At 43.8% G+C, this 24,516-nt stretch overlaps 2 protein-coding genes across 6 annotated transcripts in view; one reads left to right on the plus strand and one right to left on the minus strand.

The window, feature by feature from the left end:
- Window positions 1-21,483, minus strand: jph2 (junctophilin 2). 2 transcript variants are annotated; one of them, XM_046395888.1, is made up of 6 exons: window positions 21,348-21,483; window positions 12,655-13,471; window positions 4,722-4,840; window positions 2,799-3,727; window positions 1,914-2,014; window positions 1-1,830 (listed from the first exon to the last, which is right to left on the minus strand). In XM_046395888.1, exons 2-5 carry the CDS (start codon window positions 13,440-13,442, stop codon window positions 1,934-1,936), a joined length of 1,917 nt encoding a protein of 638 aa, XP_046251844.1. In that variant the 5' UTR covers window positions 13,443-13,471; window positions 21,348-21,483; the 3' UTR covers window positions 1-1,830; window positions 1,914-1,933. The 2 variants fall into 2 exon arrangements, with proteins under 2 accessions (XP_046251844.1, XP_046251842.1); XM_046395886.1 differs by lacking the exon at window positions 21,348-21,483 and adding an exon at window positions 15,190-16,029.
- The window catches only part of gdap1l1 (ganglioside induced differentiation associated protein 1-like 1), a 16,552-nt gene continuing 9,975 nt past the window's right edge, over window positions 17,940-24,516 (plus strand). Inside the window, exons 1-2 of one of the 4 annotated variants that reach the window (XM_046395889.1) lie at window positions 17,940-18,119; window positions 23,787-23,979. In XM_046395889.1, coding sequence (XP_046251845.1) covers window positions 17,940-18,119; window positions 23,787-23,979 — 373 coding nt within the window. The other 3 variants (XM_046395891.1, XM_046395890.1, XM_046395892.1) reach the window with 3 other exon arrangements.

The raw sequence follows: 24,516 nt of genomic DNA on the forward strand, positions 1-24,516 counted from the left end.
TTCACGGGTGTTGTAAAAGTTTTATTGAATTTCTGATTTTGACCAGGTTTGGCTAGTGGCTACTCAAATGCATTCTGACTACAACAGACAAAACAAAATGGCTTCTACTTGACACTGACCTACATGAATACTATTTATTGCACTTAGCACTGAGTTCACCTGCCAAATCGTCCCTTTCAGTACTGATTAATGCTTTGTTTGGTTCAGAATAAACTCTAATAAACTCTCTGCCAAAAATGTATTCCAAATGTGAGATCATCAGAGGTTTGCTTTAAACTCTTGACTGCTTGGAGAATTTCCACTTTGGCATGAAAATAACGCACAACAGGCCATCTGTGTGTTAATTTGCACAACTTAAAATCCATATGATGATGGGTAAAAGAAGGGGGGTCTTAAACAGCACCCATGGAGAGTGCTCTTCTCATGGTAAGACATGGAGTTAAGAATCAGTGTGTAGCTTTTCCTCCATCTTACAATCACCTGGTAACCCTACAGCTGTGGGATATAAATACATTTACGGTTGCACATCTCCTCTGACAAAACCCTACGACAGAATACTCTGAATGCTGAAAAGATCTGCACTTCAAAATGGTACAAAAAAAGAGAAACAAAACACAGACACAGACACAAACACGCAAAGTGCCCTCATGCGTGCAGAAGTTGCACTCATGAGTGGCCCTAAAGGCCCTGACTGTGATGCGGTGGAGCAGCGTGGACGGTCCTCCACTCTGAGACGCACGCTGCGCCCACAGGCGAGGCCATCACCTGAACCTCCGCCTGCTACCAATGTTGCACTGATATAAATACGCAGCTTGAGCAACCTTTCTACAACACATCGGCGATTGTTATAAACAAGATAAATCCCAGACTTTGTTTGCCTCTCCAACACAATTTCCATCCCAAACCAGCGGGGCGCCAAACAGCAGGGACGTACCATAGCAGCACTCATAAGCTTCCCGTTTCCCTCCTCTATGCGCTTTACCAGCCTCCGAACCAAAGCAGCAGAGTGACAACAGATGCATGTAGTGAACACGGAGACATGTCACAGTGTGGCGCACCGCAGTCTCACATGCGCAACCGGCAGGACGCAGTTAGCTCCGATGCTAAGAGCAACAGGATGACAGCGGTAACTTGTCCTCCCAGTAGCGCTGAGCTACACTTTTTCGCGGAATTTTCTTGACACGCACACATTTCACACTTCATGAACCGCCCTCAGTGCAGACAGTTTCACCGCCGATCCTTCACGCACGTGCGGCACTTCGTCTCCGCGCGAAGAAAAGTTTTAAGGCGCAGCGGGGGGGGGGGTATTCAAGCTGCATATGTCGTCAACATCCAATCACAAATTACAAACAAACACGCGTTGTGACAAAACATCCTTATCGTCTACCGTACCGAGTCTAACCTGCCCGGCTGGGCGTTGTGACAGCCAGCCGGTGTGTTGGCGCGCTGCTCGTGACGCACTGTGACGATGCCGAACTGACACGTGCCAACATGCTCAACCCATCCAGCCCTCGACTTCTTTCTTTCTATTTTTTTTATTTTATTTTATTTTTTTAAACACACACAAGACGTCATCGTCTTCAGGTGTACTGAATCGTTTCTGTCACTCAGTTTGCAACACCTCAGGAAGGAGACTGAGTTTCACGGAGCCTCACGCAGTCACGCCTACAAAAAAAGGAAAAGAAAAGAAGAAAGAAAAAGAAAAACCCCTCAGAGGAGCTGCGGCCGTCCGCACGAGGCTTCTTTTCCCTCCTCAGACGATCTCCGGTCCTCCCCGAGAAGGGCGGTGTGTGGGGGGGCAGGTGATCCCGCTCCGACACCGCACGTGACCTGCAGCAAAACATTTCGTCACTGTAACGGACGCCTTTCACCGTATGGCTGTTTTCAGGCAGTTCTCACATCGTGCTCGTTACCTGAGGAGGTGGACAACGTCTCATGACAAAATGTGCACGAAGAGAATGGCCAGGCCGATGTTGAGCAGGATGACCATGCAGATCATTATGGTGTTTGGACCCTTGAAAAGAAAGGATCACGTGAGATGAATTAACGGAAACTTGTGAACATTTCGTTCTTGTTCTGCCTTATGGGAAATACACTTATTCTCTTTTTCTGCTTGCTCGATTCAGGAAGTGAAATAGAGTTTTAAATGTTTGGGAGGGGGGGCGTACAAAACATTTTAGGTCAAGTGGGTAAAAGTTCAAGTCCAGATGCAAGTCTTTCTTGACTTTGCCAGTCGAGTTCAAAGTAATCACATCTGAGTTTAAGCCCACACCTCTGCCACTGAACAGGACGAGACTTATCAACACAAAGATTTTCTCTGTTTCCAGTCTTTAAGCTACGCCGACGTACTGATCCTATCATCTAACTCTCGGCTAGAAAGTAAATAAGCATATTTCCCAAAATGTCAGTTTATTACTGTAATAATTTTTAAAAGCAAACTTTGACTTTATCCCTTGAATACATTGGTTAAACTGTGAACAGTGCAATCAATAATGAAAGGCTTATAAATCCAACAGGCAACATGTAGTGCATGTCATGTAAAGAGACTTCTGCAAAAAGCCTTCACTTTCAGCGCCTTCGCCAGAAAGTTGTAACCGTCGAAATGAATAAAGCGTCACGACTGAAACTGACCTCAAAGAGTGCGTCCTCAGAACGCAGCACGCAACGTAGAAACAGTACAAGTACAGGGTGACTCTGACGTTCATGGCTTTAGATGCCCAGACTTAGTCTACTCTACTCTGCACGCTGCTCACATGCCTAAACATAATACCTAAATATCATACATTAGATTGTCTTACCTCCAGCTCCAAAGACTCTGCAGCCACCTCACTCCTTTGGCACAACACTATGGCTTTCATTTTGCCTTCAGCTTTGGGATCCACCTTCTGGGCTGGTTTAGCAACAATGGCTTTGGCTTCCACTTGCTTTGGTACTGTTTTAGGCTCCAGCTTGGGTGCAGGTTTTGGGGACGGAGCCGGGCTGGGTTGCCGTTTTGGTAATGGCTTTGTCTCTGCTTTGCTGGAAGGCCTGCTCACCTCCCTGGACTCTACTTTGTTCTCAGAGACAGCCAGCGCTCGTTCGTGGACTGATGGAGCTCTTTCACTTTTGACCTTGGTGGGATTGGGCTCAGGGGTGACAGCTTTGGAAGGCACTTTGGAGGTGGGACGCGGTGCTTCTTCTTCTTCATCTGGAACGATGAGGCTATTTCTTACAGGGGCAGCAGCGGCAGGGATGACGTCTGGCGCTTTAGCCTCGGAGTCAAACTTCTGCAGGGGCTTGATCTCCAGGTCAGAGCCCTGCTCGATCTTGTTGCTCTGACGGCTGGGGGTGCGAGAGGGGCCACGACTGCTGAAGGCCCCTCCATCCTCGGCTGTAGACACAGTTGGAGCAGAAACAGAGGTCGAAGGGGTAGTGGGGCGACTGTTAGGCTTGCTGTTGGGTTTACTGCCACCTTTACTACCAGCACCTTTAATGGTTTTGTCTTCATTCCAGCTTCCTGGACTGAGGAGTTTGGGGTCTTCCTTGCTCATGATGCCTGGGCTGGGGGAGGGGGTGCGGCCTGGGGATGAACCAGGCATGAGGCTGTCCAGTTCATTCATGAGTGGGCTTTCGGGTGGTGTGGGCAGGGGCTCCTCCTCAGCCAGCAGCGGCTCATGCATGACAGTGTCTGTGTTCTCACTGCCCTCCACGACCTCCTGTAACACTCTCTTCTTCAGGTACTCAGGACCTGTGTGAGACCAATCCAACATCATCATCATCATCATCATCATCATCACCACCACCACAGAGGGTCATTCCCACAGTCTCAACACATTAAGCATTTTGGGACCTGAATGAAGCTCTATAGCACAGAGACATATCAGATAATGCTTATTAGTATTAATGAAATTAGCTTTACTTATTTATTAAGTTTATTACTTAATTTACTTTCTTATTAAAGTGTTGTTTTCCCATTACACATATACCAGATGGTGCACGCACTGATGCTGTATGTCTGTGTTGTTGATTCTCTCAGCCAGACCTCATCCGTTTGAAGTCTGGATGACAGAGTCTGGACCAGCTCAGAAAGCTGGATGACTTCCTGTTTGTGTTTGATTCCTTTCAGCTCTCTGGCGACAGCAGAAGAAGAAGAAAAGGCAAGAGGCTCCTAAGTGGCTGTGCTGTGCTTTGTGTGAATTTGTATGTGTGTCCCGCCAGACTTGCAATGAAACTGATACGATCCCTTCGGCCCAATAAGATGTTCCTTTTTTTAGACTTTCAAATGCTACTACCCTTGTGGGGAGCCTCAGCCAAGGACCCACGAGCTCAAACTGGAGTTATGCACAGGGACTCATTATAAACTAGATGAGTGGTTAGCATTTCTCGCTTTATATCTGCCGTCTCCTTCTAAAAATGCCATTTGCATGTGCTATTTGTATTGATGTCACAAATACAAAGCAAGTGAGAGGATTTTGACTGTGGTGTGTATCGTGTGGTACATTCGTTCCACCGGAAAAGATTCTAAATATGAGCCTTCAACCATAAGAGAAAACTCATTCATGACATCCTGTTTTAGGTGAAGGTAAGTGCTTGAATACATCTAAATCATCAAGTCTTTCACACAGTTGCCTCCACGCTGTATTGTCATTTTCCACAGAGGCAACACTGTGCTACTGGCCCCAAAATTATTGCATGTTGTTACCCGTTTTGCAGGTTTCGTCTCAGATGAGAAAGCCACTGACCTGGTTGGTAGAAGGAAGGGGAAAGCTCTTTGGCCACCAGTCGGGCGATGCTGGACTCGCTGTTGGCAGCCTGAGCAGCCTGTTCAGCTGCCTCCGCTTTGGCTTTTGAATGGGTCGTCCTGCAGGAGACAGATGCTCACAAATTAATGCTACCGCAGCAATCATCCAGATGTTTTATTTCCATCCTACTCCTGGTTGCATGACTTGGAATCTGAAAGAAGACAATCTAATATGATATCTAACACCGCATATCAAATGATGCAGTGGGAAATATGATTATTTGCCTACTTTCAGCAAAAAAGAAAGATGATGATATATATAACAGGCTTTTCAGACGAGAGGCCGTCTTTACGAAACTCTATCGACTCTTCTGAACTGCAGTTGATGTTCAACATACAAGATAGCATATAACATAATCAAACCAAAAAGACATCACATAAAGCTGAAATGATTGTTAGATCAACAAATAATTAATTGTGATGAAGCAAAAATACTCCAAAATTACTATTTTCAGCTTTTCAATTATGGAGATTTGCTGTGTTGCTTCATAATTGTGATAGGTAAGTAAATGTCTTTGGGTTTTGGATGGTTTTTGGGGAACCGATAACCAATAATGAGAATCATTGTTAGTCACAGCTCTATCATCACACCAAATGTTCTCCTGGCCATCAGGTTTAGGTAATATGCATTATTAAAGTGTGGAATTTACTTTTATATCATCTATTTTGCAGAATACGCTGTGTCATTGAATCATATGTTTTAATGAACTCTGACCTTGATCACGACCTTTCTCATCAAACAAAGCGTGGACCTTGAATGTTAACCCTCAGAGATGTTGGCTTAAAACTGTTTAAGACTGACCAAAAATACCACAGCACAGGACTCGTTTATAGCATTCAATCATGTTGAAATGAAGGCCGGAGGTCGGTGGCTGCTGGTCATATGGCTCATTAGTATTATTAGCTATCGAGAGAGGAGGTGTCCCTTTCTGCTGTTGGGTTCGGACAGAAATAAATTATGCTTTTATCACTCCCAGCTAGACAATGAGTTATGGCTGGCAACAAGTCACCGCAGGCTCGATCATCACACAGTGTGACGGGGAGACAGAGAGGACAGTTTGGACCAACAGTTTAAGAGCTAAGAGGATTCACCCATAATGCAGCACTTCTTAAATCTTAAAAAGAAACCACACATACCAGCAAACACAACAAGTCTGTACACTCAAGAATACAAATAAAATACAACAAAATGGGACAGTACACTCTCACAGAAAGAAGACTGAGAGTATTTTCTTATTACTACTATTGGACTTGTGCACAGTGCGCTCTGAGCTAAATGCTAACATCATGCTAATATGCTAATGTTTCGCAGATATAATCTTGCCTGAGGTGTGTGTGTGTGTGTGTGTGAGAATAACCGTTTAGAAAGTATTTAGTCATGATAAATCTTTGGCCAATTCAGAATTTTGACCTGATGACGCCACTGGATGATAGTAAGAGATAAACAAAGGAAATGCACTTCATCGGTTGGGGAACACAAATGATTGCACCAAATGTCAGGTAAATTCCTTCACTAACTGTAGAGAGATTTTATTCAAAACCCGAAAGCTCGACCGCGTGAGTGATGCAGGGGAAGACGAGACATCATCTGGGCTCTTTGAAAACCAGCAGCAAACTTTGCGCCAGTCCTCAGTGTGGTCTGGATGTGTGACAATGTTTCAGTTGCTGTTGGTGCTTCATGACAACTCAGGGGAAGTCAGTAGTTTCATCTACAGGAGGCTATGAATGTCTGTCAGAAATTTCACGACCACCCATCCAATAGGCGGTTTGTTGTGAAATTTCCGGCTGGTCTGACCACCCAACAGGCCGACCATCAGGAGAACCCACACCACAAGCACGGCTGAAAACCTGACACCTGCGTGCTGAGAGTTCAAGGCGGCTGCTATCAACTGGGAGAATTACTGATTGTGATTACTCTGTGGATACTTGACATAGTGTAACTTTACACTGAGCTGAAAATAGCTCCCTGGTCCACTTGAAGACTCGGCGGAGAAGGTGCTTCCCACTGGAACAATTAGAGACGTCCTGAGGTTCCCTCTTTGAGACAGATGGGTTCCACCTGTCCACACGCAGTCAGCACCTCCTCATCCAGGGACCCAGTACTCCATTTTGCCTTAATAATTTCAAGTAGAAATTTTAAGTATAACCAGCACCACGGAGCTCCTTTTAGCTTGTTTATATCCTGATAGGTAGTTCAGTCTATCAAGGTATCTTCTTTCATTAGCTGATTATATGATTTGTATGTAAAATCTCGTTCTTCAAAGTAACCAATAGCTATACCTTAGCCTTTTTTCTATAAAAGTTCAAAGTGGTAATAAAAAGTTCCAGTTTGAATCCATAGCTGTCGAATAAATGCTGTGGAGGAAAAATCATTACATGAGGGGAATATGAGCCACAAACTTTGGGAACTACTGGCTTAATATATACATATAAAAAACAAAATTTTTCACAATGCAGTCTCCTGCTGCCAATAAATATAATGGAGTAAAAACTACTTTTCATTCTGAAGTGTAGAAGCCTAACAAAAGCATAAAAGAGAAGTATATATGTGAAAGTGCTTGGGTTAATACACTTTGTCACCTTCCACCTCTGAGAGTCCAGTTAAAGCAGATTCAGACCTCAACACTTAAAAAAAGGGGCTGAAAGATGGTTTGTTGCAGTTAAGTGACGGCAGGAGCTGCTTCGCCACTTTTCACAGCATGTAGTGTGTGAAAGTAACCTGTCAGGTTAACCAAACGTAGAAAGTAACCTGTCGTAGGCGTATAGCAGGAGATGCTGCCTTAGTGCGTATCCTCAAACCAGCAGCTGAGCCCAGAGTTCTCTAATGGATCTGTATATTTGTACAGGCCCAGCAGTGTAATAATATGTCCTCCACTGTGCTCACAGCAGCTAAAGTTGTCTAGCCAAGCTGGTGGAAGTGATAAGTAGTAGAAAATGGAATTACTGAAGTAAATGTAAGTACCTCAAATTATACTTGACTGCAGTACCCATGTAAATGGACTTAGTCACTTTCCAAGACAGTGGACAGAGGAAGTAGGGGTGAACTCTTGAGGAACTGCAAACATTGTAAAGCCTCCTCCTACAGTGAAACCACCAGATTTAGATTTAGGTTGAAATCTGGCAGAATGGCCCTTTAAGTTATATAACTGTGTTGGTCTTTCAGTGCTTCTCTGCAACCAAACATGACATATGACACCGCGACCTGAATACCTTTTTACGCTTTTAGGGCCGCCTTGAGGAGACGCCTGCTGTATATGCCGAGGAGTGACGAGATGTCAGCTGTAGGAAGACAAACAGTTGCTCTTGACAACCAATTTTCAGAGATCACAGGATGAGCTACACCTTAAAGGGACAGTCCACCCCAAAATCAAAACTACATACTTTTCCTCTTACCCGTAGTGCTATTTATCCATCCAGATTGCTTTGGTGTCCACAGACCTTGTCATGAGCAATGTCACGCAGGAACGATTTCAAGGATTCAAGGAGCTTTATTGTCATTTCACACATTTAGAAACATGAGGTGGAACGAAATTAGTTTCCCTGGTTCCGGTATAAGCCCAAAAACCTACAATACTAATGCTATAAATATAAAAACAACACTATATAAATATAAAAACAACCAGAATAAAAGATATAACCAGTATAAAAGATATCGTCACCACGTTTCCACGTCACCACGCAGAGGACTAGGGTAAGACAAGCTAACTACATTAATGTCACAGCAGTAGTAGTCACAACAGTCCAGATGGATAAACAGCTCTACATGTAAGAGAAAACTTCTGTATTTTGGGTTGAACTGCCCCTTTAAAGTGTAATTTAGAGCCTGTGCAAATGTGAAAGCTTTTCCTCAAACTGGTCTTTCTGTTGTGCTGTTTTGTAACCATTTGTTTTTTCGTCGTGCTGCAGTTGCCAGGAGCCCGCTGATGGCGAGAGATATCCTGTCATTCTGGCATGTGCCACTGGATCTTTGTGGAGGGTCCACTTCAACTGTGCAACAAAAGTGTGTGTGTGTGTGTGTGTGTGTGTGTGTGAGGAAAAGAGGGAGTGTGAAGCAGTGGTTTAGTTCCTATAAAAAGACGACTAAATGCTTCAGAGCATAATTAAATCACTTTGCCAAAATACACATACATTAAGAGCTAACTGCAACCTCATTATCCCTCAATACTTTTCAGCTATTTTCTTCTTCTGTCACGTTATTTCTTGAGTGCAAACTGAGTCCTGAGTCGAGGTCAGAACTGGACTGTGTTTACAAATGTTAGGCCCCGCCGACGGCCCACCGACACAAAATGCTCGTATCAGCAGTACAGTACGTAATCCGAGCTGCACAACTAAAGCTAGGTGTGGTACATATATACGCTAACTCTTTATACCTAGGCACTTGCTTATGAGCTGTGTCATATTTATATCCGTCGAACCATTTGACACTACTGCTGACGCAAGGTGGACTGAGGCCTGTGATCCCTAACTGTTGCCGGTGGACTGGACTGGAGCTAACAGGCGGCTGTTTTCAAGCAGAGTTGTGCACCATTTGGACAATGCACTTGATTTACTAAAAACGGGGACAAAAGTGAGCAGAGCAGCAGCCTGAAATAAGAGTGCAGAGAAACTAAAGAGCCCCAGCATAAGAAAACAGTCTGAGTGTGAGCAGGCAGGAGACACGGCGGTGGTGGAGGGTAGGGGGGGTGGGGACGATCAGCTGTTGCATTCCCCTGTGATTGTGATACAGCAAGAGTGTGCCTGTCCATATTTAGTCAGGGCTCCTCTGTGACCACAGGGCCCATGTGTGTGCGTCATTTACACCCTGGCCTGCCGCACAGGTCCTCCTTTAGTCAGCCCACGCACCAGAACAATGTCCACAGAGTGTGTGAATGCCATGTGAACGCTTAGCTAACTGGACTTGAAGAGGCCCAGGTCTGGCATCCCGTGAAGTGCACAGATCGTACGTGTATTTTTAACAGTCGACTTCATTGCCAAGGGATCACAGAGTGAGGAAACCACTACCAGGAACATATGTGTCATGTCTCTGCTGCTTGTATAATAACAGATTCAGGACCACTCAGTCACAACAACGCAAAAATGGCTCCATTACCAGTAAAAGTCCTGCATGCAAAATCCTACTTTAAAGTACAACAGTATTATCAGCAAAATGTACTTGAAGTATCAAATGAAAAGTACTCTTTGTGCAGAAAATGCCTCCTGACTGATACATTATTAGAAAAAGTTTAGCTAACAAAGGGATCTGATATTTAAATTGGGATTATTTTTTTGGACTTCAGTGTCTACATTTTGGATAATTGAAGTATAAATCAACTATCAAATTATCATGTACTGCCATGGATTAAACAGTGAAAAGTAGTTAAAATTAGCTATCTGTACATTAATTAATTACAGTCCAAAATGTAATATATATGGTTCTGAAATGTGCCATTCTGCTAAATGAGTGCATTTACTTTTCATACTTTAAGTATATTTTGATGCTAATACTTCAATACTTTTCGAGTACAATTTTAAATGTAGGACTTTAATTTGTAACAAAGTATTTCTGCTTTTATTGAGGTAAAAGATCTGAGTTGCTCTTCTCAAGTAAAAGCATGCCAAAATTTTACTTAAGTACAGTATTTGAGTAAATGTACTTGTGTACATTCCAACACTGGTCTTCCAGTAGTTTGGAGGTTTACATACTGAAGAATCTGGTAAGGATAGCTTTCCCGTCAGGTCATGTATGGTTTGTTAAGGCCACCGAGGCGTTTCTGAGCGTTTGCTTCCATTGGGACGCCTGTGGATATGCTGTAGGTGAGCTAAAGCACTGATGCAACAGACAACAGCCCATAACTCTTATGTGTTGCTTATCCTTTGAGTACAATATTTAGTTTTCACCCTGCTGGGACAGGAGTCTGCAGTCCATCAGTGCAAGCCTCGCTGCTGTAAACACTGAGCTTATTTCAGGTGCTGAAGTTGACTGAGGATGAAAACACCACAGCCTTGTAGGGTCACAGACAAACTGAAGGTGGACGTGTGCTCGGATACAATACGCCGTGTTGACAAAGATGCATTCCCTTTGGTTTGATTTTCACGATTTGATTACAGAATGCAGTAGGGATGCACAAAATCATTAACCTTCAAATGATATTTAATGACTGATGCCAATAAGTTAAAACACAATTTCACATTTTTGTACTTAGGCAGTTTTTAACCTGTAGTTTATGCACACCTGAGGGTAGGCAAGGCTGAGATGTAGTGAGTAAAGATGGACGCTTTAATATTCCACAGCTTAAACATCTGTTACCAAAGAAAACCCCCAAACATCCACACAGGTGAGGACACCTGAGGCTTTCTGATCTAAACTGTGTGGCCTGATGCTGCAGGTGTAGCAGTTTGACGCCATGAGCACAACAACAGCCTGCTGTGCTCGTTCTTCTTCTACGCGTTTAGTGGGAGACTGCGAACCAACTTTAAAGGTGCATACCGCCAAATAGTGCACTGGAATGTGAAGCTGCTGTGCTTGTGAAGTCACAGAAAGCAGTCGGTTGTAATTTCATTATTGGCAAGTAACAATAACATAAAAATTTCTATCATCAGGCCAAACATATAATTTAATATAATAAAAATAATTTTACTATTTTCCTCTTCACTTTCCTTTTCAGTCAGGTAAACCTGGCGGTTATTCACAATCAGAACTTCAACACTGATAAAAGCTCACAGAGCTGTCGGTCACTAAGGAATAATTTGCCTTTTTTCGCCTTTGTTTGCTTTTTTGCTGAGAATTAGATGAGAAGGTATAAGCTGTTTAACTTAGCTTAGCATAAAGACTGGAAACTTGGGGAAATGGCCAGCCAGGCTCTGTCCAAAGTTTAAAAAATATCTTTGGAATCTCTGGAGATTTTGTGGTAATGTGTTCTGCGTTAAAGCAGCAGTAAAATAAAGCACCTTTCTAAATGGGTAAAATGATAACTTCTTTTTTTGAAATCTATGTATATGTTTTGTTCATTTAATATTTTAATGACCTAAATTAGATATCTTAGGTGGACAAGAAAACCTCAAGTCTGAGCTCACAACTGCTCTAAAATCAGACTGAAGTTTGTAACAACAGGCTCACTCATCAGTCGCCGTGTACACTTCCACATATGCTGTTCACATTTTGAGTGAACACCAGGTGGAACGACGCCGTAAGGACACCTGGAACCCAACGGGGAACAGACTGCAACATGACTGCAGCTCTTGTAAGAAACACTGACATCTTTGCAAGCACAGAGGCTAAAATCAGACAGTCAACCAAGTGTCAGGTTTATTCAACATTAAATGGAGACTTGAGGTCGGCTTCATAATGACACACGAAGCCTTCAATAACTCCAGTATGTCAATTGTTCAAGTTTGGAAAAGGATCACCTCTAAGGCTCATTACTGAACATGTTTGAGAGTCTTAGAGGTGGTGGCAGGCAGATGTCGTCAGCTCACGACAGGCTAACGCTAACAGCACGCGTGTGTGTGCAGTAAATGGAAATGGTTGTGATGGTTGTGCTGGTTGTGCGTTGTTGTGAAGCTACTGAGCTCAAAATGGTGTATTCACAAATCTGTCATGTCTGGCAGAAGCACCACGGTTTCGAATCACCACAGCTGCATACAGACCATCAGAGATTCACACACAAAGTGCAGCTGTAGTCTGAACAACAACTACATCCACATCCACAGCCCGGCAGAGCTGTCAGTGGATGTTTACTGTCGCAGCTCGAGGAACGAACACTAAATGCATCGTGCAAAGTGTCGCATCATCTCTTCTTCCTGTGATATCTGCAGAGTTGCCCTGGACTGGCAGCGGGTCAAAGTCGGACTGAACCAACACACTAAGAATCATCGCTCCATTCGTCTGTTCTTACCTGGACGCAGCAATCTCTGCCTTCTGCTTGGCGATGGCTGCAGCCCTCTGAGCGCCCTCCACCGCACGCTCCACCTTGTGCTTGATTTTGGTTCCCTTCAGCTGGATCACTCTCTTCTTCATGGCCTTCACCAGCATGTTGTTCATGTACTTGCCCTCCTCCTTCCCTCCCTCGGCGAAGGTGGTGCAGCCGTAGCCGTGTCTCTGGTTGTTCAGCCACTCGCCCTCATACTTCAGCCCGCTGGACCTTTCGCTTATTCCATATCCGGAGCGTTTGTCATTCTTCCACTCGCCCATGTAGACTTCCGTGGTGGTGGCGTCAATGTCAGCCTCCACCGGGGGAAAATCCTCAGCTCCGGCCAGGCTCTCGTCCCCGATGCTGATGGTGGAGTTGGTGTCACTGGCATTGGAGCTGAGAGCTGATTCCGTCCTCAGGAAGCTGATCTTGCTCTTCTGGCTGGAGAGCGAAGTACTTGACTCGGACTTCTTGAGCTTACCCAGCAGGGAGCCCCTGCGAAACAGACCCTTCTTCTTGGGTTTCGCAGCCTCTGGGTCTACCTGGAGAGTGAGCGCAAAGCCTCCACGGGAAGGTCCCAGCTGGGTGGGAGTGGCGACAGGTGTCTCTTCACCTGAGGCGTTGGTGGTGGTGATGATGGGGATGTCTTGCTGCAATACGGCGCCATTGCTGTGCTCGCTGCGAAGGGAGGTCAGGGAGGTGCGAAGAGGGGAGCGGACAACTGCTGCCATGCCATAAGGGACGCTCTGACGGACCCCATAGCCATGTCGCATCCCGCCTGTGAACTGACCCTGGAAAGTACCTGGAAACATCAGAAAGCAGGGAGTAAGTCTTCTCACTGCACCACAGGCCAAAGTTTAGGAGCTGCTTTACATGACATTCCCATGAGCCTCACCTGTACTTTGTGTCTACTGCTAATGAACAAACAGCTTAACAACTTAATGACTGCACAGCGCCAGTGACAGGACCGCTAACTCTGTGTAAAACCACTCACATTTTAATTTCTGCCAGACTGTCATGAATATCTTCACTGTCTCATTCATTTATGTCCCCCAATGACAGGTTATCTTGAGGTCTGGGTCTCATGCTAAAAGTGACATGAATGTGGATTACGGAGACAGCTAGGCCTCAGCCCGTGAGGCCAGGAGGGCACAGGGGCTTGTAGGCTATTATTACGTCCTGACATCTGGTGCTATCACATCCCCCACCGCGACTTCCACCAGACTGAACGTAAAGCTGATGAGTCAGCTGTTCAGGAGAGCAACCACCGCCATTGTACCAGCAAGTCACACACAATATTTGTCTAATTGTTATGTATTTAGCTTATTTAGTTTCCTCTGCGCGGTGCAATGGACGAGCTAGGGGATGTTCACACACAAGAAACCTCCAGAGAAAATCAAAGGATTAAAAACTACACTCGAAATGTTCAGAAATGTTTTCAACCTCATTTGAGATAATCAGTTCCATTAGCGTGTCGGGTTTTTGTGGTCTAACTTAATATGGCCTGTTAAGCAAACTCTTAATGAACATGAAGTAAAAAAAGTTAATTTACTCATGTACTGTATTTAAAGAACATTTTTAAGGTACTTGTACTTTAAGTAATAGTTAAGAGTAACTTTACCCACAAAAATTACATCATGAAAGTGCTGCTCACACACTGATCCATCAGTAATGATAATACAATAATAATAAGATATAGTAATAAAATATAGTAATGTAACACAGAGAAGGGCCTCAATGACTACTTTTACTTTCGATACTTTAATTACATGTTACTAGTATGTTTAGCCTTTTCTTGTAATTGTGTATTTTCACATGTATGTATAACTACCTTCACTTAAGCAAAGGATGTGAATCACACTTCCATCACCGCTGATGATGATGATGATGATGAAGTTTAGCGAAACTGAAAGGTTCGTGTGGGGTTTGATTTCCAGCGAGCTTTGAGCACCTCTTGACTGACAGCAGCAGGGTGATATTTTCTTCTGGTTACACACAGACATCATAAAAGACCATCAGGCCTCAATGAACTTGGACCATCAAGCACACTTGGCTTGAGCTGATTTGGTAAAGCTGTTGTATGTTTTAGTTATCATCCTCTCTGTCAAAGTAGACACACTTCAGTGTAATCAAGTGGTGGAAAAGAAATATATTTACTTTGGATGTATACTTGGTTGATACTAAAACTTTTACTGGAGTACTTTTACACGTTGGTGAGCCTACAACTCCTTTTACCAAAATAAAACATCAGGATATACTTCTTCCAGCACAGGTGTATCACAGGAGGTCAATGCAGAGCTCCAGTGGTGGGAAGTACCAGTACTTTTAGTCAAACACTGTACTTAAGGAACAAATTTATAGTACTGGTAGTGTACTTGAGTATTTCCGTTTTATGCTACTTCTACTTCAGAGTACTTTTACACCTGTGGCATTGCTTCTTTTACTTAAGTAAAAACTCTGAGTACTTCTTCCACCACCGATGTTTCAACCAATTCAAAAGTAAAGCCTTGTAAATCTCACCTCCATCTGCATATGTTTCTGTCCCATATCCATCCTGAAGCCCGTTGTTCCACGTTCCTTCATACTTGGCTCCACTGCCAGCACTGATCCGGATCCCGTATCTGCCTTTGAAGCCATGAGTCCATTCCCCTTTGTAAATCCAGTGTCCTTTGGTTTCTACTCCCAGACCGTGGCGCTTCCCCTGCGACCAGTAGCCCTCGTATGTGTTTCCGCTGGGCCAGGTGTAGACTCCCACCACCTCGAAGCCGTAGTTCCAGGAGCCGGAGAACTCGCCCTGGCCTTTGGGTCCGGTGCAGATGCCATGGCCGTGGGCTTTGCCTCCCTCCCAGCCTCCGCAGTAAGCTCCGCCATCGTCAAACTCGAAGCGACCTCCACTCATGCCTTTCCGCAGCCCAGTTGCGCACCGATCAGAAAGTGAAGCTGTTTCAGTCTGTTACCTGGCTAAAGACAAAACTTCCGTCAGTCTGACTTCACCTTCACCTGACATCAAAACTGACTGGAGATATCCTTGGTGCTGAACTTGTGGGGGGTTGTTCTTCTGGACTTGGTTCGGGGATTTCTTTGCGTGTCCATGAATCTCCGGAGCGCACTTCACTTTTTCCCCCCTGTCCTCTTTTACTCCAGTGTCGTCTCCTTGGACTCGTCGATTTCACTCATCGATGTCCAGATTTCCCCCTGAACAAATCATGCTGTGTTACAAATTTGGACTGACGGTTGTTGAAGCGAATTGTGTCTCTACTCGAGTCTTGACAAGCCAGGGATCTTACATGGCTTTTTCCAGGTGGCCACAGAGAAAAGCCCCCTTTCCCCCCTGTCCCTGCCACCCAGCTCTCTCCTGACGGGCGCTGCTGTTGGAAATATTTTAGCAGACCTAACAAGGCGACCGACCCCCCCCCCCCACACACACACACACAAACACACACACACACACCCTTCCAAAAATACAACCCAATCCTTACTCTGCTGCCTGCAAGGAGCCATGCCAAAGTCTTCCCAGCTCGGGAACCAAAGTAGGACTGCGCTCTCCATCGCCTTTTGCGCTACTATACACTATACACCCAGTTAATGCAGCGTAATTATTCTTTAATAGGCTATGAACCTTGATGAAATAGATACCCGGAAGAAGATAAATCCCTCAATTCCCCAGAAATGTTCCTGTATGGCCTTCATGCTCTCATACAACTTAAAGGATTAGGATCATATTTTTGCAGCACTTCAACAGAAAACTTTATTAACATAACTTTAGACTATTCAACAGTATGCATTATATATTATGGTATAGGCCTTTAACGTTAAAAGTAGCCTGTACAATATAGTTTTACTTTAAAGGTTGAATCATAAATGGGCTAGATGATCTTATTTTCATGAATAGCGGGTCTAGTTTGCATGAGCCTATGAAATGTACAGCTGTCTGCTAATACACTCACAATATTTGTTTTGTTTGGTTGAACTGCAACCAATCTGATGTTCAAATAGTGGGAATTACTGTTTTCCATTACGGGGCATAACAGCACAGTAGCCTACTGTACTTCACTGAGTGCTCCCTCTGCTGGGCATGTCGGGAACTGCGCCAACGAAACTTCAATTCTCTGAGAAATGAGCCACGAGCGGGATGCTCTAATATTTTACTTAAAAGCACCTATACTGATTTTAAAATACTCGAGTACAAGTAAAAGTTCTGAATTCAAAATCCAGAGGTATCATAAGTCAGGCCTATTTAAAGTTGGACTGTCACTACTTGTTCTAACATAAAGATAAACTTTTATTAGTCCCACAGTGGGGGAAAATGAGGAGTAAAAATGGGCCAGTGTGACTTCTCTTATTCTTTTTATTTTAGAATTTTCAAATCACAAGATAATAAGTTTTCACAAGTTCAGAGGTACAATATTGACCTGAAAATGTATCAGTAGGCTAACTACAGCAGTCAGATGGGTCTAAACATAGTGTGTATGCATATGGATATAAGTAACAAAAAGTACAACTCGCAGGTTCCCGAACTCATCCACGTCAAGGACTCATAAACTGACACAAACCAGACCACAGAACCCATTTGATTTGAATTTCCCTTATAGACACGTCGTTACATTTTTTTTAATTGATGTATTAATTATAGAAGGAATTACAGAGAAAATAAAACACCCCTCATTTTGTTTTTTGACCCCCTGAAACCTCAACATGAGCCCCTGCGCGGTCCCACTTCGAAAACCACCACTGATATTACAGACCTGCACACATTATGTTGTTACTTCACTTGTTTTTTTAATTTTTATTTATTTATTTATTGGCAAGTCGCAGGGGTTTGCATTCCCAGCTTCCGGGGTGAGTCCTGTAGTCCACAGCATCCATGTCCTTACCGGGAGCCGCTTGACCTTCCACCGAGTCGCTGCCTCCTCCGCGGCTTTCCACCGCGCATGTTTGTGCGTGGCTCATCATGTGATGCAACACGCTTGCACGCAGATTTAATGTAAGTGCAGCAGCATGCAGCTGGAGTAAGCAGTTATTTGCATATGGATTAGGCTGTGCTGGAGGCGGAGGGGGGGGGGCTGAAGTCACGTTAGGCGGTGAAGCCGACTTCAGCACCGGAGCTGTCCGAAACTGACGGATGCTGCCGCCGCGTAAAGCGATGATGCTGAGGAGCTGCTGAAACCCTCCTCTCTCTCCTCTCCCCTCCTCTCTCTCTCTCTCTCTCTCTCTCTCTCCTCTTCTCTCCCTCCTCGCTCCTCTCCTCCACACGCACAAAACGCTCTGTCATGGCGTCTTCCAACCATGTTACCCCCACCAACTGTAGCTGGTGGCCCATCTCAGCAATGGATGAAGATGGCAAAATCACAGACGGGGAGGAGTGCGAGGAACCGACCGCAGAGCCAAAGCCCTTCAACAAAGACAGGCTCGTTTTGTACCACTGGACGCAGTCTTTCACCTCCCAAAAGGTAAAAAAAAAAAGAGAGAGAGCAGAGCTTGAAAATGGAGGTGGCCTCACGTCTCTTTTGCATGACTTGATGCCACAGCGTGGAGCCCCCCCCCTCCTCCCCCCTTGTGTTTATTTGCCGTGATCAAAGCTTGTTTTATTGTGCATGTTTACTCCTGCACATAGCTCCGGAATATGAACACGATCCTGCAGCTGGGCAGATCTCCCGTTTGAGACGTTTAGAGAAGCGCTGCAGCACGGGGCTCGTTTCCTCGACATACAAGTGGACTGATGGTCAATATTCTGTTGTCTTTCATTCCCCGCTGCATAAATCAACCTTCATGTGTCATCAGCTTCCACCTTTAATTGACACGCTGAGGCTATTTTGTCCCTGTGGCTGGTAATTGTGGCTACAGCCTATGTGCTCCGACACATGACATCCTAAATAATTGATTAAAATGATGTGCAAAACAAACCAAAGGCCACCTTCCCCCTCCTGCAGCGGAATCACACCGTATGTTGTTGTTTTAGTAAGTGTCTCCTCTCCTATGAAATGAGCATGTGAGGGAAAAGATCAATCACTCACTCTATTCAAAACTATGAAAGCAGACATGATAGGCTAATTAAGTGCAGCATGAAGCCGCAGCTTGTACGATCATGCATGGGCTTCTCCCCACAAACAGCGTATTAAAGGGCCACTTCACCAATTTTACACATCAGGATTAGTTTACTAGTCCTCAAGTACGCTCAGCCCGTGCAGACATGTGATGCATAACGTCTTCTGTGGCTCTGGAGGAGATTGGTCGAGTATTGAAAAAAAGAAAAGAACATTACAGCGATGTCTGGTGTGAGATTCAAGACTTCAGATGTTTTAGCAGAAAGCTTGTGTTTTGAATGTGGTGCGTGGAGTTTGAAAGATGTGGTGTTTACAAAGCGTGGAGGGTCTAACGGAGACACAAGTCCCATCCCAGCTAAACCTCTGGTTAACTAACTCCGGGACTCGCTGCTCTGGCTTAGCATTTCCTTCACTCTCTGAAAACATTCAAACTTGTTTTCTTTCTTACTTTCCAGAATCTCAGACAAACTGATTCCACCACAGCAAAATGAAACCCTTGTAATCTAACGAGTCTCAAACAACATTAGCTCTGTGAGCACAGGAAAACCGTGAAAATTTACACAACCCTCTCGCCACAATAAAGGCTGGCTGGTACGTTCCTGCAAACCAGCAGTTAAGTATTGTAGAAATGCTGATATGGTGTGATGTGAAACGTACAAATCTAACATATGCAGAAAAATCAACAGTTTTATTTTTATCTATGAAATTCATTATCATGGATGGACATGGTGGTTTAATTGCTGGAGTACCCTTTTAACAATGCACGTTCACTGTTATAAAATGACAGTTGGTGCTTCATCTCTTGTTCACTGGCCTCCATCTGTGCCTCATGTGTACACACGGATGACACACTTAATATTTATACGTGTCACTTCCAGAGCTGAGACACAATTCGATGATTTGCTCGGTCAGACGACCAACAGAAAAACAGACCGATTCATTGTTTCGGTCTGTCGGATCAATCGATTGATTGATTGTTGGTCGTTTTTTTTTAAAGCAAAAAAATAGCCAACATTTTCTGGTTCCAGCTTTTCAGAAGTCAGGATTTACTCGAGTTTTTGTCTTAAGCGAAAATAATATGAGCTTTTAACTGACTGGACAAGAATGAAAAAGCACTTTGATGAGTATTTTTCATTTTCACTAAAAATTTGGCTCAACGCACCATCACTGCATATGATGCACAGCTTCAGGACGGCGATCCAGGAGATTCTTCTCCACTGTGGACCAACAACCTTGAGCTGGTGCTCAGTCTCACGTTGGTACGTCAGCTTTAAGGCTCCATTGTTGGCTCGCAACCACTGAGCCGCCGATTGTGCCGGTTGTCACTCAGCAGAGGGTAAACACCAGCCTCACTGTCATGATTATCACCTCAGTCCTGGAGCTGAAGATGCTGAAATGTCTTCACAATCACGAGTGACTGTCAGTGCACACACACAGATTTCAGTTAGACTGCAGCACTGAATTTACAGTCCCGATTATATTAAATTGTACAGTGGTGTATGACATTTGTTGTTATGCAAGCTGATACGTGCTTTTAATGGCATTTTGGGGTTGGCTTTCATGAGATTAAGATGCCAAGCATGAGGCTGTCCACTCCACCAGAACGAGAAAAACACAAATGCTTGCAGAGCCATTGGTCAAAGTGTCTCTGCAGTACCTTAAAAGACAGTTTATATTTAGTTTAGCTTGTGCAACTAAAAAACAAACACTTTGATGCAATGAGACACTAGTGATAAGTGATAATGACAAAGGAATCACTTCTCCAAAGAGATCAACAATCGCCACCGATTACTCTGTGTGTGCCTCAGCAACTTCTCCGGGGAAGGAGGGAAGCTGCGCCGTTGAACGCCCCCCACACAGACATTTTTTATTTACCTCCTCTGTGTCATGGGGTCAACGCTGGGGCAGAACAAAAATATTTTAATTATTCCCTGCCACTCTAAAATAAAAATTAACTGCACTTTTGATTTATTTATTTTACAATGATGTCTACTAGTTTACTGATGGCAATACCAGCTGGACAAAACCACATGCAAAACTACACTGTAATACTAGGACATAGTATTAGTAACAATATTAATGTCGACTGATTAAGTTTAGTTGTGCTTATACAAACTATTTATTTCAGATGGTGGTGCATGGTTCCCCACTGTAGCACACTAACACTTTGTATCACTATATTTTTCATATTATACATTTAAATGCTCAACATGCCCAAAATGTCCTTATACCACATATATTATAATTATTTCCGTGGTTTCTAATGCTTTACAGCTAACTGCACTCCCACGGGCTGAGGTGGGACATGCAGTATATTCCTCCAGCTCACATGAGGGATTTATTGTGAACGCCAGAGACATGATAAAGATTTAGACAGATGGAGCTCGATACCCTGGAGTAACAGCACTTTTAGAGGACTCACAGATCAATACAAGGCTGGCAACGTGAGGGCCTGCAGGTTACAGATTTACACCTTCAGTACACCTTCTGTGAGTGCTCCCGATCAGTCATGTAAGAATTAGTCTCTAGTGATTTCCAAAATAATTATTCATCAACAAGTGGTGGATAAGGTATTCAAATCCCTTAAAGGGACAGTTCACCCCAAAATAATAGTTAAAAGGCTTTTCTTCTTACCTGTGGCGCTGTTTATCCATCTGGACGGTGTTGGTGTGAGTTGCAGAGTTTTGGAGATGTCGGCTGTAGAGGCAGACGCCTTCCCTTCATTGTAGTGGACCTAGACGGGACTTCACTAGGAAAAACTCAGCAGCGATTTCTCTTTTCAGAAAACGCGACACGGCTACTCAAGATAACCCACAGACCTTGTTGGGAGAAGTTTCATGTAGGAACTATTTTGTCTCCGTGTAACCGCGCGGCGGAAGCAAACGTGCATCCACTCCTAGATGACAGGCTAGCTAACTCCGTTAAGTAAGCTAACTGAGCTAACTGAGCTAGCTAACATTACAGCTCAGCCGCGGAGGACGCCATTAATGTTTACATCCCGGCCTGTCACGAGCCTCTCGTCCATGGAGTCACGTTTCCTTCCGCGTGGTGATGCGTAGTGGTGTAGTTTGGTAGAAAAAAATAGTACAGGGAGTTATGATTAACAGCTATTTATTTACATTATCTAATGTTAGTATATTTAATGCTAGTTTCATTCATTCATTTCTTGCACTTACTATATCATTGCTAAGAGTATTAGCACGTTTTTACACATCTTACAAGCATCCCTCCCCTCAGCTTTGCCTCCAAAGTGTTGCAGTATAATGCTGGTGTATGAGTGTTGTGAAGGGAAAGGTGAGAAAAGAATTACTTAACAATTTTCTGGTTCTTTGGGGTTTTTTTGTGAATTACTGGATGCTGTTCAAACTGTTATTTGAATAAAACCATGTGAGAAGTTGGAGCTGCTAACAGCTCATTTGGACATCTGAAACACAACAGGAGCACTAGACACAGAAAGTATACGAATCCCTCTTACTCCTCAGCTGTGTGTTGGATTTAAGAAGTTTATTGTATGTTTTTATGTCAAATCTTAACCTAAAAAGATGAATATCTGAAGTGCTGTCAGATGAATATGGCGGAGTAAAAGTAAGCAGAAGTATTAAGTAGAATTAAATGGAAATGATCAAGTTAAGTAGCTCAGAAGTTGAGTAAATGAGCGTGTTCCTTTCCACCACTGTAGACAGCAATAACAGTTTCTGTATGTTGTTCAGCAATATGAGTTTAGGTTGTGCCTTTCCAGCAGCGGAGCGATTTGGCATCATTACTGAGGAGTGACTAATGAAGTTCAGGGAGGAAGAGTTTCCCTTTTGGCGGTTTGTTTCTCGTATCATCCTGTCAGTTGCTCCTCATGCACACACTCACTCACTCACGATCACCTTGCTGTCATTGTCTGGACCTGTCAGTTGAGATGTGAGCTGTTCTCATCAGCTGATCATATCTGTCCAATGGCACAGCGACAAACCTCCATTTAAAATATGTCTGTCTCTCTGTGGCTTTCAGTTTGCTCTCGTCTGGCCTCCATGGGGGGACTCGTCTTTCGGTCGGTCCTCGATTACAACTCTGCCTGTAGAGTCCAAGACTTTTTGTCAAGAGTTGATCATCATACCTAATTTCCCCTCGGGGATGAATAAAGTCATCTATCTATCTATCTATCAATCACGTATTGTTTATTTTCACTGGCTTGTCTCTCCTGAGTGAAACATTGTTATGAAACAAACTCTTGTTGCAGCATGAGTGTGTTATTGTGTTCACCTCAGCGGGGTAAGACTGGGACCTGATTTAGAAATCCGGGATTTAGTGTGTAACGGTGTCGCACTGATGGAGTTGCAAAAAGCTTTTTCCCTTCTTTGACTTTGCAGCTACATTCATAGATTTGTTCTTTCTGTGTGAACCCGTGATGTCGCTGTAATTACTCTAAATCACTGCTGTGTTTCATTACACCGTGTCTGCCCATGTTCAGCCAAAGTCCCATTTTGCTGTTCGTCCTAAGCAGCCAGATGCATCACTTTATACCCCAAGTGTCATCTCCTCTCATTAATCTTATTCCCACTAATGGTTCCCCGTGGACCTTGGCTTATCCTTCATCCCTTTAGCGATGGATCCCGACAGTCCTGGAAGTGTTCTGTGTGGTCAGACCGCACAAATATTTCAGCTGAGCCAATTTACTCTGTACAACACAAACACAATAATTTTTTTGTCATAAAATGAAGCAGGTATTCTTCAGCTATTAGTTTATGCTTATCTGTGTAATATATATATGCAATAATGATTTGTTTTACTTTAGATAAAATGGATTGTGACTCTCCATCTTGTGTCAGCGTTTGATCATCTGGATAATAAATGTTCACCCTATGCATATTATTTCATATATTCATGTGTATTGATTCATAGTATAAGAAAAGATGTTTGTGACACAAAGTTTCTTTCGTCTTGTGAATTTCACTTTTCTTTGGTTTGCTGCCTCGGAAGAAAAAAGCAGATGGTGCAACCTGAATTAAAAGAACTTCTTTAATGTCTCCTCTTCCCCACATCAGCCAGAAGATCGTGTTATGATGCCTGTGCTTTTAATTGCAGGTACGTCTAGTCATTAATGAGAAGGGTCTGGTCTGTGAGGAGAGGGATGTGAGCTTGCCACTGCAGGAACACAAGGAGCCCTGGTTCATGAGGCTGAACCTGGGAGAGGAGGTGCCCGTCTTCCTCCACGGGGACACCATCATCAGTGACTACAACCAGATTATAGATTACCTGGAGAAAAACTTTGTGGGAGGTACAGTAATAGTAAAGCTTCCTTCTTCTCTTCATTTTACACTTTGCACGACTAAAAGTGTAGCTGTGGGGCCCTGGAGCAAAAATAAAGCGTTGGACCGCAAATTTACTAAACCCGTCCTCTGAAAGGCAGCTGTCCAATCATAGCTTAGCAACTGTAGTCATGGCAGGTCTGTCAAGCTTTGGAGTTTTTCTGCTTGGTATTCTAAGAGTTTGGAGGGTAATGTCTCTTTTTAGTCTTTTCTAACCTAAACAGACAAGACAGAAAGTATGAGGTTTATAGGTAATGTAGCAGGCTACGTTCAGCTCAAACAATCAGCCAGCATTCAGGTGGCATAATCGACGATTACTGGGTAAACCCACTGTTTAGAAAATGACTGAAAATATATTATAGCCAATTACAGCCAATTATAGTCAATTAATTGCCCTGGGGAACCTCAGAGGCCAAATAAACATGCTGTTAATTAGTTTACTCCAAACCATTTGACACACATTTAATCTGGGATTTCGACAGTCGCTTCAGTCAGTGCTTCAGATT

This window comes from Scatophagus argus, chromosome 8 (genome assembly GCF_020382885.2).
Source record: "Scatophagus argus isolate fScaArg1 chromosome 8, fScaArg1.pri, whole genome shotgun sequence".
Lineage (NCBI taxonomy): Eukaryota > Metazoa > Chordata > Actinopteri > Scatophagidae > Scatophagus > Scatophagus argus.